The sequence below is a fragment of the Salvelinus fontinalis genome, chromosome 36, assembly GCF_029448725.1.
Source record: "Salvelinus fontinalis isolate EN_2023a chromosome 36, ASM2944872v1, whole genome shotgun sequence".
Lineage (NCBI taxonomy): Eukaryota > Metazoa > Chordata > Actinopteri > Salmoniformes > Salmonidae > Salvelinus > Salvelinus fontinalis.
In genome coordinates, this window is record NC_074700.1 from 7,783,088 (window position 1) to 7,800,037 (window position 16,950).

General features: G+C 41.0%; 1 protein-coding gene across 6 annotated transcripts in view; it reads right to left on the reverse strand.

The window, feature by feature from the left end:
- LOC129835134 (nuclear factor 1 B-type-like) overlaps positions 1–13,023 on the reverse strand; it is an 85,335-nt gene extending 72,312 nt beyond the window's left edge. The window contains exons 1-2 of one of the 6 annotated variants that reach the window (XM_055900540.1): positions 12,703–13,023; positions 7,117–7,648 (exon numbers count right to left, since the gene is read on the reverse strand). In XM_055900540.1, the coding sequence (XP_055756515.1) occupies positions 7,117–7,648; positions 12,703–12,720 (550 nt within the window). In that variant the 5' untranslated portion in view covers positions 12,721–13,023. Of the gene's footprint in view, positions 1–7,116; positions 7,649–8,003; positions 8,249–10,650; positions 11,284–12,702 lie in introns of those variants that run through there. The other 5 variants (XM_055900539.1, XM_055900538.1, XM_055900537.1 and 2 more) reach the window with 5 other exon arrangements.
- Between the last annotated feature and the right edge of the window lie 3,927 nt (positions 13,024–16,950).

Below are 16,950 nucleotides of genomic sequence, written 5' to 3' on the forward strand. Positions count from 1 at the left end.
AGTATTGTATAATATACTTTTACTTTCTGGTTCTAAATGTTGGTCTACATAGCTCCTTCTCTCTTTTCATCCTCCTCCGTCTTTCCCCTCTGATCTTTTGCTCTATTGCTCTCGCTCTCTCTTTGGCTCAAATCCATAATCACAGCTGTCAGATAAGGCCTGGTAGGCAGGCACACTGGCAGGTCGAAGAGAGGAGAGAAGGAAAGAGGAGAAGAGGGAGGTAGAGTAGAATAGAGTAGAGTAGAGCAGAATATAGTAGCATGGAGCAGAGTAGAGTAGAGCAGAGTAGAGTAGAGTAGAGCAGAATAGAGTAGCGCAGAATAGAGTAGAGCAGAGTAGAGTAGAGTAGAGCAGAATAGAGTAGAGCAGAGTAGAGTAGAGTAGAGCAGAATAGAGTAGAGCAGAGTAGAGTAGAGTAGAATAGAGTAGAGTAGAGCAGAGTAGAGTAGAGTAGAGCAGAATAGAGTAGAGCAGAGTAGAGTAGAGTAGAGCAGAATAGAGTAGAGCAGAGTAGAGTAGAGCAGAGTAGAGTAGAGCAGAATAGAGTAGAGCAGAGTAGAGTAGAGTAGAGTAGAGCAGAGTAGAGTAGAGTAGAGTAGAGCAGAATAGAGTAGAGTAGAGTAGAGTAGAGTAGAGTAGAGTAGAGCAGAATAGAGTAGAGCAGAGTAGAGTAGCGTAGAGTAGAGCAGAGTAGAGTAGAGTAGAATAGAGTAAAGTAGAGTAGAGTAGAGTAGAGTAGAGTAGAGTAGAGTAGAGCAGACTGCAGCCGTTGGATGGTAATAGTCGAGGCAGCAGCAGCGTCTTTGTAAGCCAGGACAGTGAGATAGTGTACAATGTGCGGTGTGGGACAGGGGGTCAATGTACCCATTTGTCTTCATTTGGGAGGGCTGGCGGACGGGACAGGGACTAGCTAGGAGGAGGGGTGGCACCAGCCCTCCTGTCAAGTGGTCTCAGGGGGGGTTGAAATGTATTCGGCTAACCTCACAAAGCCTGGGAAACTCTGATGGTGCTTAACCATAAGATAAACTATATACACTGAGTGTACAAATCATTATAACACCTGCTCTTCCATGAGGTGAATCCTGGTGAATCCTGGTCAGTCTATGATCCCTTATTGATGTTAAAGCCACTTCAATTAGTGTAGATGAAGGAGAGGAGACAGGTTAAATAAGGAGTTTTAAGCCTTGGGACAATTGAGACATGGAATGGGCAAGACAAAAGATTGAAGTGCCTTTGAACGGGGTATGGTTGTAGGTGCCAAGCGCATCGGTTTGTGTCAAGAACTGCAACACTTCTGGGGTGCTCAACAGTTATTAGGAAGGTGTTCTTAAATGTTTTGTACATTCAGTGTATAATATAGTACATAAATATAATCGTGTTCTAATTCTATTTCTATGAGCTGACCGCTATTGGAACCCACAGAAAAATCCGTATGTAGCCTACAAACTGTGTCAACTTCTAGAATAAATTCTGAACTCCTCTCTCCAATCAGACTCCTGTCTTCACCTGCACCGTTACATTGATCAAAAACACCACAAGAGGCCTAAAAATGTGCTAAAGGAGTTCCACATTTCTCATATCAGTTACAGGGCCACATTTTCGGATTCCTTTTGGAGAGTGAAAATGAGTGATGAAGTTGGCTGAGAAGCAGGCATCCGCATAGGGCTGTGACCTCTACATGGAGTTGTCTTGTTTCCATGGAGATTTATGTGCACGGTGCACACAAAAGAGGGCTAAGGAGGTAACATGGGTTTTTTAAGCCTTGAGATATTTGCCAGAGCAAAACCCTGGTGCTAATGCAATGCGGCTGATACTGCGTGGTAAAAACCTGGTTTCAGAGAACCAGAGTTGGCGTCGGAGAGTGCAGGGCAAAGACCATAAACAAAGGAGGAGAAAAAGAAAAAGAAAATAATTAAAGAGAGAGAGATTTACCAACACTAAATGTAGCTGAAAGTAAGACCACATAATTTACACAGCAACAGGGTAGAAGAGTAGAGTAGCAGAGAGAAGAGAGAGAAGGGAAGGGGGAGGGATGTTTAGCAGGAAGAGGAAATCAATAAAGTGGGCAGCAGAGCTGAGAGGAACTTGTTCTAAGTGGATTAGACTGGGAGAATGTGTTCGATAGGTTATGGCTCCGAGTAAGATATTCACCGCAGGCCCAACAGCATACTAATGAGACGAGCCAGAGCTGAGCAGCACAGCCTTGTGTGGTTCACACTGAACAAAGCCTTCACAGAATGTCTTAGCTAAATTCAGGACGAAGCCTCCTCTGTTACATTGGAACTATTCTTGTTGTATAATTTACACTTTAAAAACCTATTTTAAAAATGAACAAACCATCCCTCTTCACGTTCAATATAGTGAATTTGTACTGTACATAAAAACAAGTTTCATCCAAAGGTCAACCATGCTTCTATTGACGGAACTCAAACAATAAGTGGACTACTGTACTGTACTAACAAAACAGCTCTTTGTCATCCTAACCACAAAAAAAATAAAAAACATGGAATGGTGGTGTCCTTAACACTGTGTGCCTGCAACGATTTAGTTTCCCGCCACTGGCATCCTCCCAGCCATCCTTCTCTGGCTATGAGCCCTGGGCCTGAAGCAGCTGTCACAGGAGTCTGGGGGTGACTTGATGGAGAGTCAGTCAGAGAGGGCTGGGCAGTGTGCCGCAACTCTTGGTGGCAGAGGAGGAGAAAGGAGGAGGAAGAAGGGAGGGAGGGAAAGAGGGGGGGGTGGGTGTAGTGCTTAGCCACAGACCTCCACTGTGACCCGGAGGTCGAGAGGTCAAACTCACTCCCCCTGACCATGCCTCAAATGCAGCCAGCTGGAAAACGAGGGGCACACAGCTCAAAGCGCTACCCCACGCAGTGCAGCGCAACCAGCCGGCCAATGACCAGAGAAGACAACCAACCAACACTGACACCCTGCCAACCTGGGAGGGAGCATGTCTTCTGCTGCCTCTCCCACTCACTGATTCGAAAACCTGACATGCGGACAGGGGGAGGGGCGCAGACTGACAAATGGTTGTCAGGGGACTACTGGTGGTCTGGGAAGCACGACGGCTGACCCCAATTGTTGGGTTCAAAGGGGGGGGGGTTTGTAGGTAGTTCCGCATCACCCCCTTAGGCCAAAAGCTCCCTACTCCACTCACGCGCTTTGAGGCCAACCATGTGTTTTCACAGATCTGTTTTGCGCAATTAAACTTCAGAGGACACTCCGCCACGTCTCTTAGCCAAGGTCGAGGCGTTCCATTCCATGGTCTGGCTATCGTAAAACAGAGCTGTCGCTTTAACATGGCAAACCGTATTAGATGGTAATCCATCCGGATCCAGGACCTATCAGGGCTGTCAAAAAAAAAACTTGAAGAATGAAATGGGGGAAGGTTTAGAGAAGTGAAAATAGGACTATGTTTTTACGACCATGTTAACTTTCAGCACTAGGATAAGGGGAAGGGACTTAGCCCTTGACCTCATGGGATCCTACCGTGGATCAACCAAGCCTGTTCTTTCACTGGCTACGAGTTAAGTAGTTTTTTACTTTAACATGAACTCGGAGATCACTGATCTCCTTAAAAGTTTAATGAATTTTACAAGAGTAATTTTGGATGGGGGAAAAATTATGCAAGAAATAAAATTATGAAATTTGAACTTAAATGAAATTAAAAGCAAAATCAGACAAATGAACAACTTTGGGACACAAGCTTTATAGACATCAGTTCTCTTTCACAGTCCTCATTAGTGGGGTATGACATCAGAGGGGCCAGCTATCTAAAAGAGAAGCACTCAGACAGGCTCTTCATGTATAAGAGGCCCTTCATTCATATTAAATAACTGGTCTTTTGAGGCTCTGATTATATTTCAACAATAGTGTTCCTCCTAGCCTAGATCAGAGCAAACACAAAGCGTAAAAAAGCGTATTCCAAGTCAGACAAATACTAAATAAATACTGCAGAATCTATTAAATCCACTGAGGGATCTGGCATTGGGATACAATTTTTTCAAAGCCTTCCTCAAAATGTTCCCTTAGTCATCACAATCACTGTTCAGCTACTATAGGGACCCAGATATTTATCAGAAATCTAATGGAAATCAAGAGCTTTGGTTTGAGTAAATGGTGTGCGTTCTTATTTGAATATTTGAACAAATGAGTCTACAGTATCCTCGTGTGTTCATATATGATAAGCACAATGGTACCTTGTGCTTGTGAAACAGTGATGAAACTGAATGAGCAGATGCCCTATCTCCATGTCCTGACTTGAGCGAATCGAATTATTATCAGAAATATTTGATATGCGAAACATCCAAAACGGAACAAAAAATCATCTAAATTACAATACGAGCGAGAAATGTTTGATGAACACAAGGTGGTTACTAGTTTTAGCAGCTAGCGCCAGCACATGGCGAAGGGTATTATCCCATGCCAGTGGGTTTCCATTGAAAAAGACTGGCAGGTTGGCACAATGGCTCCCACAACCCCCACACCCTGCCCCCAACCCCCTTCCAGCTGGCATTCATCTGGGCATGCACATGGGTGCTGCTAGGGCAGACTTTGCCCAGCTAAGCGCATCTATGCCTAACAACAGCGGGTTGAGAAACCTCTCTAAAATTACCCACTCACTCACCGAGCCAACGACCTTTCTTGGGCATCAACCCTGCAAAGTTAATAAATATGTATAGCTCAAACTCAACATTACATAAACATTACATAAGAAGACATAAAGAAACAGCTGGCACCAAATAGTTTAAGAGGGTTACTCTTAACAGATTTGAATGTAGGTACATATTACAAAAATGTATAATTCACCTGGGAGAATACTAAAGTTGAAATGTAATAAGGTGAACAATCTAAGAAACCATGGGACATATGACATATTATTTTCCTAACGATTAACGGAAATGCCATATTCTGTCAAAGCAGGGCAGCAGTTTGGCCGTTTCTTCTTTGTGTTTGTTTGTTTGTTTCATGCAGTTGCAGAAGAACAAAAGCATGGCGATCCCCATTCTGCCACAGTCAGAAACTTTCCAGCGTGCCCACTGCATTGCGGATGCCAACCAACGAATCAAAGGCACGCTGCAAGCAGACAAAGAGGGTTTGATGCCAACCTCGGAACCTCTAACAACCGTTACTGGCGTTTTCCCTGCCTGCCTGGCACAGCGCAAACAAAATGGCGCCCGCCCCGCACGCTACCACAATGTGGCTACATTGTCTAGAAAGCTGGGCACTGGTAACGGCATGCCAAAGACTGCCCTTTGCTCTCAGCATAAAAAAATGATTGAAAGAATTGTCGAAGGTCTCATTCAAAAGAAATGGCGAACAGAATGTCAGTCCTATGGCAAATGAAGGCTCGCTATATGGTATCTAGGCTACTCTAAAAATAAATATGGTAAGCTGCCAATATGGGAAAAGCTGAATATTTTTCATCAGTTGGGACAAATATTCCTAACTGAAAAACATATTTTCAAATACTACGATTCCCCAACTTGGTAACTGCATGTATACACATTGTAGTTCAACCAATTATATTAACACAACCGGTAGTGTGCTTTGTAAATTCTTATTCCTTACATGATATCAGTGGACCATGTTTGAGACATTTTGTGGTGTGCTGTCTGACACTGTTCATTTGTTAACAGTTCAATTGCGGCAGATGCAAACTAGACATGAGAATCAGCGGCGCCCTACAAAAGACACAAAAGAGGGTCTGATGCCAACCATGGTGCCAGTGGCAACCATTATTGTCTCTCTGCTGTGCCTTCTGCTTTCCCTGGCACTTATCAAACACAAAATGGAGGCTCTGCCTTTCATGACAATGAGCTAGCTCGACTGTCTGCATTTTTCTCCAACAGCCAATGCATTACGGGTACCTTACTGCATGTCTTGGCATTATCGTTGGAGCATTTATTGTGGGCCAGGGAGTTCGAAATAACTTTAAAATTCCCACTTGTAAAAATAAATGTAACAAAAGGTAAAGGGAATAGCTGTTCATGTAGTAAAGAAAAGTTAAGTGTCAAATACCTAAGAGGTTGAATAACAAAACAACCCTATTTGCCAGAATATATATCCGCAGTGCGGTATTGGTCTGAGAAAATGAGGGTTCTTGTCAGTTTCCTCTTTTTACAACAATATAAAGATCCCTTTCTATAGTAACATCTAGAAATACTATGACTACTTTTGAGTTTATAGGCATTACGGTCATTTCTGTATTTCAAGTTCTCATTCAATTTTAAATGTCCTATACATTTGCAATTTCTTACCCAAAGAATCATGAAATGTAATGTAAATATTTTGCCATTGTTATCTATTTATGAACTATTTTTGAAATGTTACCACTTTGATTAATTGACTATATGCAGAATTTTAGGGAACACATTTGTTCATTTAACAAACCACATGTATTAATAAAATTCTTGTGCAGGAATTCCTTGTTTCAACAACTATATTAAAGATCCAATCAAAGATCAAGACTAACATCAACATTTGTCCGGATAAAAATAGCAAATACTGTACATCAATCAAGATCTACAATTTTCCCTTTTTGCCCAAATCCCTTTTTCTAAACTATCAATTCATACCCGTCACCTTAAATTATTTGTTTCAATTTATATGATGTTTACTGATCCAAAAATGTACAATCCATTTTGTGAGCACATACTGTATCTGTATCCATGAGTAAAACCCTCTCTCTTTATTCAGAGACTATTAAATGACAGTACTTGTAAGTTGGCAGCACTATAATGTATTAAGTCTCTGTAAAGAGAACGTGTGTGTGCCTAAACAATACAGAATGCACAGCACATCCAAAATATGCAGCGGTATTTGGAAAATGATCAAACCAATCTTCTATTGTCTGTGTGTGCAAAATATGTGTATCATATCATGTTCTTTTGACTGGTTGTATTGTATAGCTTTTTTGATGTACATGCCTGTTTGCAAGAGTGCCCAGTGTTCATCTACATTGACGACAGGCCAGCTTCCTTCTAAAGCCACCATAGTGGAGACACTCCAACCAGCCAATGAGGCTGCCAAAATGGCAGCGGATATTACACTTGACCTTGGCCAACCCTAAACTCCACCCACCCAACCAGTGATTCACACAGTAAGTCAACCTACCTTGGTCCTGGACATAGTATGCTAGAAACAAGTCCAGTTCCTTGACCGACACTGTTATGTGATGCGGCTGGACGCAAAGTGTTGGGTTGGTGCAATGCGACGACTTGATGAGGCGCTCTCCGTCCGTACTTTCCAACGGGATGCCTTTGAACAGGATGACCATGACCAGGTCCAGGCGCCACACCTTGTCGGCCTGCCGCAAACAGTCGATCCGCCGGATCTTGCCCTTCTGGTCAGGGTTGGAGAGGACGCAGCATGGGTGCTTCTTGCCCGTCACACTGAGCACAAAGTCCTCGCGGTACTCCTGGCGGATGTCCTTGCGGAGCTTGGCGAGGAGCCTAGAGGCCCACTTCTGCTTGATCTCGGGCTTCTCGCTGAGCAGTTCGTCCTTGACCACACGCTCCTCGTCCTTGGACATCCGCTTCTCATGCTTCTTGAAGTACTTGCGTTTCCTCGCCTGGAGGTTGAACCACGTGTAGGCGATGGCACGGACGTGAGGGAGAAGTGCCTCGATGAAGGGATGAAATTCATCCTGAAAGGCAAGGGGAAGACAGAAAATAAAGAGAATCAGAGAAGTTAGTTGGCATAGTCATGTCAAGTGACCTTTTTCGCAAAAGTTGAGCCAGAAGTCTTCCTGAACAGAAGATAAATAGCCCATATACACATTCACATTGTTACAGGAAAAGGCTGACAGAATACCTCACGTACACAAGTTGACATTAGGCATTTTGTGGTTACAATACAGCAAAATGACAACAACAAAATTAAACAATGATGTACTGTAGACAAACCACAATTTCACGACACATTGACTCCTATAAGACAGTCAAGTCTATCTGGCCTGAGAGTTTATAGGACAAATCTGTTCAGAAAAAAAGCAGTTTTACCATCTTCAATACGGCTGGGATTACCACCGAGAAATAACAATCTAGGTTGATGAAGATACGAGGATGCCACCGTGTTTATTACAACCGCCAACACCACAATAGAATGTAGTCAGATGCTGTTCCTGTTTCTCCCGAGCATGCTCTGACTAGGACTGCTGGGTTGTTGGCACAAGAAGCAAGCGCCTTTCACACTTGCATTTCTCTTATCAAACTGTCCACATTCCAACATGTACTTGCCCACTGGAAACGGAGAAAGGATAGTCTGGAAGGGGGGACTAGAGTGTAGTAAAAAATGCTTGCATAACTGAAGGGGCGGAAAGGAGAAACCTCAACACCCCCCCCCCCCCTTTCCTCCAACACAGTCACCTTCCATGTTCCAAAGGCAAGGAGTAGAAGGTAGGAAAAAAACATATAGTACGCCTCAACCTAGAGCCATTATTGACATAGTCACAATCTATGTTTGGAGTCCCACGCCAAGTCCCATAATGTGTTTTCATAGATGCATGGCACTTACTCAGAGTCATTCAAAAATCTCACCAAGGTTGACAATGAAAATGGCGTCTTGGCACAACCTGCAGATTCTATGTACCTTCACTACTCCTTTAATAAGGGCGGCATTGAAATGCCTTGTGCTAAGCGGGAATTAAATCCTTTCTAAATCCACTTTGGGTAGGCAGGTTAGATTTGTTTTTCCTCTCACATGTAGGCCTATGTATAGATAGCTTGTTTGGCTGCATAGCGCAATGCCAAGGATCATGTCATTTTGACTAAGACAAAGTATTAGGTTATAATGACTTAAATTAAACCGTTTTTCTTTTAATTTATGAAACAGACTTCATTAATACACTTCCAAATTATAATTAAATATTGCAAATAATTTAAAATTTTGTCAAATCTATGGCCAACCTAAAGTGCTTTATTACAATTTTAACATAAATAATCTCATATTCTAGTAGCTGTTAGTGTTGAATAAACAGCAAAAACATTAACATTAGAATTTTTAAGTCATTACTATGTCAAAGTCAAGAACTGTAAGACAGTTATTTTGAAAAAGGCCTCGGAAGAGTTAAATCACATATTGTTCTTTGTGTAAGCAGGCAGACGGGCTCTGGGAAAACCACAGAGATCCAATCCCAGTTATCTCTTAAACTACCCACGGGTGTTGTTCAGAGAAAGCCACATTGTTGATCTGCACTGTAATGTGCCAACAAAACTTGACTTTGGGCGCTGAACAAACACACTGAAGGCAAAATCTATCATCAATAACAACTCATCCAATTTTTAACAAAGTATGAACTATGAACTGATGCTGTTATTTTTCCCTGTATAGCCTTTTTTCTTTAGAAAGTGAGTTTCTTTGAGATAAAAACAGTGTTTTTTGAGGCTTTAGAAAAAAGTAACAGTCAATAACTGTGAAAATGATAGCACATTTTAAGCAAGACATTAGTTGGAATAATAGTGTAGTTATTTTTATAATATTGCCATTACCTCACCATACAGGTTTATACGGCAACAGTAAGGTATGTAGGATATAAATGAGCTTCACTGACAAATAACCATAATGTCATTACATTTCCTATTTGCTACATTATAATGAACTGCAGTTATACAGCAACCAATTCCAGCTCATAAACTCCTAACTTATTCTCTACTATAAGAAAGTAAGCCTAGTTTGCACTAAAAATGAAGGTTTGGCTATGCTACACTTCTACGGTAAGCCTTTGGAATTGCATGTGGTGCTGTTTGAATAGGAGTGTCTGCTAAATTACTAAAAAGATAAATGTTTAAGATAAATGAGTTGGCAAGGGTCTGTGTGCAGTGCACTATAGTTGAGGTCATAAAAGCACAATCCTCTTTAAGCACAAACTAAACCACATCTAAGTCAATCAATTACTTTAGCCAAGTAAAATATAAACAGTCAAATTGAGTCAGCCAAAAGCCATGATACTCTGCCCAAACACTTATCATTGTTTTCATCGTCATTCACTGCAAGTGGCTCCCATGCAACTCGAACAGAGTGAAACTTTCTCCTGAAACGCACTATGAAAAAGATATTGTCCAATATTACCAGGCTCAAACCGATTTGGGGTAATCTAAAAATATATATGATAATAATAGTAGTCCGTTTGTATGTCTTAGTTTACACATCAAACACAGGTCAAAAGGAATGAAGTTAAGATTTTCTATAATATCATCTCATAACCTATATAATTTGATCACGGCATTTTGAAAGAGGACTTTTACGCACACACTGGAGCTAGTTAATTTAAAATTCACATGGCGGTACCGCACAAACTCTTTTGGCTTATTTTCTCTCTCACTGGTAACACACGTTATTTCTTACTCAAAATGAACTTGTCATCCTATAATACAATATACAGTATTTCAAGCGCTTTAAATCAACACATATTATTAGACCAGGTGAAAACCATATCAATACCAAAATATACACAAAACCAAATGGGTTTAGACACTTTTCATACTGGTACAAAAGATAGGCATTATATAAGCTAAAGTTTTATAATATTTTATAATAATAATAACAAAGTTACTAAATAAATCACGACGCAATAGACTATATAATAAGCATGGCACACAATCGATAAGAACAAGAAATCAAAACTTTAAAACATTGCTTAGGCTATACCTGAGTAAGACAAATTGGAGAGTACATCATCAGCCAACAGTGTACACAAAATAGGTACTTCGATTGATTTCTCTGAAAATCACTTTATCGCGCCATTCTTCCTTGCCGGTAAAGCACCATGCAAAATTGTGGAGAAGTTATCCGTGTAAAGGTCTTATCCAAGAACATCAGTGAGATTGTGGAAGTCCAAACAATCCCATGTCTCAGTTCAAATGGAGACGATATGGCAGATAGGCTATGCTTTTACAAATAAGCACTTTGAATGCCTATATGGCTATTTCAATCCGAGCTGGCGCAAATTAAAATAAATCTCGCTACTCTGGAACCGTTCGCTTTATAATGTGAGAAGTTAATTCATAAAAGCATTTTGAAAAGTATAGAAACCGCAGAATTTTGGAAACCCGCACTCTTCAAACTTGATAGCCTAGAATATCGACCGGTACACCCTCCGTCTGAGCGATACTAACAAATCAGTCGCCAAGATTTTTCTTCTCACTTAATTACATAGTCATACTCCTCCCCTTCCAACAAACGCATTCCATTGCCACCAGCCCACCTTCTCGTCTCCCTCGGAAAACACAGCATTAAACTCCCCCCTTCGCTCTCTGAGTTATGATTTTTTGAGCAGAAGACTTTGGACCAGCGCGCGCCGGTTCGAAAAGAAAAGGAATGGAAAATCCCCTTACAGATACAGTATGGACTAGAGGCCTTATTCGAACTCTCTGTTTTACAAACAAGCCTAATAGCGTCGATAATTTCCCTTTGCAGTATAGGCTAGGCATAATGTAACAGAACATCTAATAGAAATGCCCAACATGGCGTATAATACACTTCCAAAATGCATTTCACACTTCACAATATATACGATGTCCCCCTCTATTCACAAAACATTTTGAAAGTGAAATCAAAGCGCAATGACATTTGCCTGGATGGCACACATTTAATGAAAATGGTTCAGAATTTGAAGTTTCCTCACTCATTCTTATTGCCTGATAGCCTTTAGACACAGTGGGTCATTATAGTTTCGATGTAAAATACACATAGCTACACATTCTACGTCAACTATGTAATATATAATTATCTGTTGGGGTTTTAATGGTAGGCAAATATATAGTATATGCACTTTTCTAAACTATACGAGTATAGGACATTGTTCAATAGGCGGTATGTTATGGTTCTGATGTAAGTTGGGTAAACAGCTGACTGCTTCCAAAACTTTGACCCACCTGAGGTCATTTCAGTTTACGCATGACCCACCACATAAACGAGACTACAATGTTTTTCACCATGACAACACATAGCTGCGACCTATGAGGTTTGGACTAGTGATCCAGACCCACCATTTAGGAACTACTGGAACAGAGGACAGGAGCGGCCTGTCAACGAGTCCAACCCTATATTTCACACCAACCGCGGGACTGACGCTTCGCGTCAACTCCACAGTAATGCCTGAGTTCGCCTAAACTATAATTTCGTGACAATCAAATAGTAAACAATGTTTTATTTTAATCCGGACTGAGAGACTAAAATGCGATGAGGCATAAAAGTAGTCTGGACTACTGTAGGCTGGACGCCTGTTTTTCAATGCTAAACGCGCAGAGGAACATGGTGTTCATAAATTCATGTTAACATTTTCCTTTTCATGGAAGTTACGGCTCATTATTGGACTGTATCAGTGGTGTAAATATGGTGTAGCCTAAAGGGGAACAATTATCCCTACAGCTGTGATCTTCTTTATCTCAAAATGCGGTTGCAGAAAACTATATTGTGCCAAAAGCGTTGCATGTGTAACCTCCTATAGAATTGTTCCACACATTCCAAATGTAGTTCATTGCCAACAGAGGGGCGGTGGAGTTTAACGCAAGATGTGTGCCAACCGAAAGAAAAAAACATAAACAATCGTGTTTCTGATAATAGTCTTGACCACTTGTCATAATTCTATTCCCGCTCAACCAGACCAGGTTGTGGTGAAGAGCAGGTCAATAATGGGAAAAATACAATGTTGTAACATTTGAAAATGACACATAGCAATAATAATCCACGTTCACGTACCATTGAACTGTATTGCATGGATTTAAAGGGGGATCCTGGAACCTGGGTGAAACAAGGCGGTTGCCTTCACATTTTTCACGTTCAACTTTGTAGGCTAGTGCTTGCAAAAAATCAACACCGGAAAATAATTATTGGCAGAAAGGCGCGTAAAATCAAGTCAGCGAGTAGCTCAGCTTTTTTATTCCTTCCTCTTCAAGTCTTATTTTTGGATAGGTTTTGGTTTGTTCAGTTGTTGAACGCAATCCAGAAGAGGCTGAGTTTTCGTAACTGGGCAGGTCTACGGCTTCACTTTCCCTGTCTGACTGCCGCCCGCCTCCGGTGCAGCTCTGCGCAGCCAAGAGAGCTCCGCACCTAGAACTTGGATTCTCGCCTCTCATTGGTCAGGGCCGCGGCGGTATCAGTAGGCCATTCACTTCCGTTCGCTACTCAGTGTTTTTGACTTTTACTTGCATGTCAATACATGATAGGCTGCAGACTGCTGGACTGGCAAAAAATTGTGGCTATTCAGGGTTTATAGATACGAGTTAATGTAAAGTGGCAATCAGCAGTTGAAACAATAATACAGCTCGGTATAAAGCTGAGGGATGGGGCTGGATAAATGTAACCACTCTCAAATTCATAGACAGAGTTTTGGATACAAAATACATAAACAGTCTGAACCATGTTGAGGCTATATAGTGTTTGTTTAGTTTACAAACATTGCATAAAACAAGCTTACGTTTTGGGTTTTGATGGGGTTAAACTAAGCTCATGAGGCATTTATAAGTTATTTTCGTCAAGAATCAATGGGTACACATTATTGCATTATATGTAACCTACAAAAATGGATGTATCAACTGCAGATTACCCCCATTAAATGATCTGTGGTTACAAGGAAAACCAAAGACAGTCATTATGTCAATTAGGCATATAATCATAATACACTATTATTATCATCAGGCCTATATTACAGGCTATACTGGGCTACTACTATACTACTAATAATGATCCTTATAAAATTGCTAGTAATATTAATATTAGCATATTATCATGATTATTATAGGCAAAAACTGTATACAATTTGGGGGTTTTACAGACAGTGATTTCAAAAAAGTATCAAATTGTACTATAGGTTACAGTAAAGGCTACTGCCCTTTATTGATTTGAACTAATTAGGTTTAATGAACTACTCGTGGTGAAGTATTTCCTTATTAATATGGAAATCTTTGATATTCTATATGAGGAGGCAACTGCATCACATTTCTCTGAACCAATACAGTAGCGAGGTTCAGGCTTGGGTGACTCCAATTGACAATGGATAATGGACAGTCCAAAGACTCTGTATTTTGTTTTATACATTGCCATTGTAGTTACATATTTTATCATTAAACATGTTTGATGAATGATACGTGAATATAGCTCTAGAGGATGCGACATAAATAGGCTACAAATGTCCAACAGAACTGTAGATTGTGAATATGGCCTAGAGAGGTCACTGAACCTAACAGCCTAATGTAATACAGCTGATTTGAAAGTCAGTTATTGATTCTTTATCATTTGTTTAACTCCGGAAAAAAATATGTATAGGCTATATCATTTGAAGTGTTTGATACAGACCTCCAATCAATGCAACAATATCCCATTTGCCAATTAACATTGATTGTTCAGAAATCCCGTTATAAGCGCAAATGAGGATGCTTTATTAAGTTACTTCTTGATATTGTCCTAGATATGTCCCTGGCGTGCATGGAGGGGGAAAATGCACTCTGCAAAAACTCAGTCAAATTAACTAAACAAGAGATATATGTTATAGCATGTGTGCACATAATGTATGCCTATCTGGCCAACACGTTTTACGATAAATAGCCTACTGGTGATTAAGAACTTTCTCAATTTGTCCTCATCTGATTTCAACTCATAAACTCGGAATTTAGTTTTTTTTTTAAGCGGTCCTTCCCTTTTTACGAAGGAGGGAGGTGGCGTATAAATCGACACCAAGGAGAGAGGTAGGAAAAGTTGGTCAACCGAAACTTCGAAGAATGCATGATAGATTGTGTGGACTGACTGCGCTGAGTGTGAATTTGAGAACGTAGGCTATTTCAAGAGAGAAAATGTGATCATTTTCGTTTCGATATTGCTTTTGAGGTGTTTTGATGAATGCATGAATAAGATGTGACAAAATCTAAGACGTAGACGAAATAACTCAAGAGTGTGCTATATGCCTCAACGAAACAACCGCAATCTTCTTCAGATCGCATTTTACGCACGGATTACGCACAACGTGCCCACACTTAGATGTTATTTTTGCATGAAATGCACTGTGTATATTGTCTACTTTCTTATAGCTTACTGTATTCAAATTGCACAAATATTTTAAATGATGATATATACATTTTCCACTTATTTGGTCACACCTTTTCTAAACGCTTCAGCGGACAGCGAGAAGAACATTTCAGTGTGCTCAAAGTTCCCGAACCTTGTTCTATTGGCCGTTGGACATATGCTGGCAATATGGACATGATATATATGTTGCCTAATGAGAAAATTGGATGCTGAGTTTATTCATTTAATTTCATTGAATCATATTATGATAAGGATTATTCACTACGATTTCACGAAATAATCATAAATCCTGAATGTCCATTGTTCAATTTGAAATCCAAGACGATAGCTTCTATCAGGGACTTTGTATTGTACATTTTCTGTAAATTCTGTTATGTTAAACACTGTCATACTCATACTTAGTGTGTGACTCATTTGGCAGTAGAAAACAAGCCAAAGGTCCATTTAAAGACAAGACTTCCCAAAGCTTGTAATTCTCCCTTCTGAATTTTAGCACCCTCAATGTTACAAAAGCAATACATTAACACATTGATGCCCATCTTTAGACCCAGACTGTGTGTTTTGAATTGTAATGTATAACAGACACAGAAATCCTTTTCCCTCATAGTTACCAGAAGGACAGTGGTGTATATGGATACAGTGCATTTGGAAAATATTCAGACCCTTCCACTTTTTACAGCCTTATTCTAAAATTGATCAAATCGTTTTTCCCCTCATCAATCTACACACGATAGCCCATAATGACAAAGTAAAAACATGTTTCTAGACATTTTTGCAAATTCTGAATTTTTAAAAACTGAAATAACACATTTACATAAGTTTTCAGACCCTTTACTTAGTACTTTGTTGAAGCACCTTTGGCAGTGATTACAGCCTAGAGTCTCCTTGGGTATGATGCTACAAGCTTGGCACACTTGTATTTGGGGAGTTTCTCCCATTCTTCTCTGCAGATCCTCTCAAGCTCTGGCAGGTTGAATGGGGAGCGATGCTGCACAGCTATTTTCAGGTCTCTTCAGAGATGTTTGAACGAGTTCAAGTCCGGGCTCTGGCACAGCTATTTTCAGGTCTCTTCAGAGATGTTTGACCGAGTTCAAGTCCGGGCACTGGCTGGGCCACTCAAGGACATTCAGAGACTTGTCCCGATGCAACTCCTGCGTTGTCTTGGCTGTGTGCTTAGGGTCATTGTCCTGTTGGAAGGTCAACCTTCGCTCCAGTCTGAGGTCCTGAGCGCTCTGGAGCAAGTTTTCATCAAGGATCTCTCTGTACTTTGCTCCGTTCATCTTTCCCTCGATCCTGGCTAGTCTCCCAGTCCCTGCTGTTGAAAAACATCCCCACAGCATGATGCTGCACCCACCATGCTTCACCATAGGGATGGTGCCAGGTTTCCTCCAGACGTGACGCTTGGCATTCAGGCCAAAGAGTTCAATGTTGGTTTCATCAGACCAGAGAATCTTGTTTCTCATGGTCTGAGAGGTGCCTTTTGGTAAACTCCAAGTGGGCTGTCATGTGCCCTTTTCCTGAGGAGTGGCTTCCGTATGGCCACTCTACTATAAAGCCTGATTGGTGGAGTGCTGCAGAGATGGTTGCCCTTCTGGAAGGTTCTCCCATCTCCACAGAGGAACTCTGGAGCTCAGTCAGAGTGACTATCAGGTTCTTGGTCACCTCCCTGACCAAGGCCCTTCTCACCCAATTGCTCACTTTGGCCAGGCAGCCAGCTCAAGGAAGAGTCTTGGTGGTTCCAAACCTCCTCCATTTAAGAATGATGGAGGCCACCTTCAATGCTGCAGAAATGTTTTGGTAACCTTCCCCAGATCTGTGCCGCGACACAATCTCACAAGAGAGCAATAGCGTAAATGATATCAGCAGTTGTGGTTGCAGCTTGCTGAGAGATTTGGACCAGATTCATGGAATTTTGCCTGTTTTGGA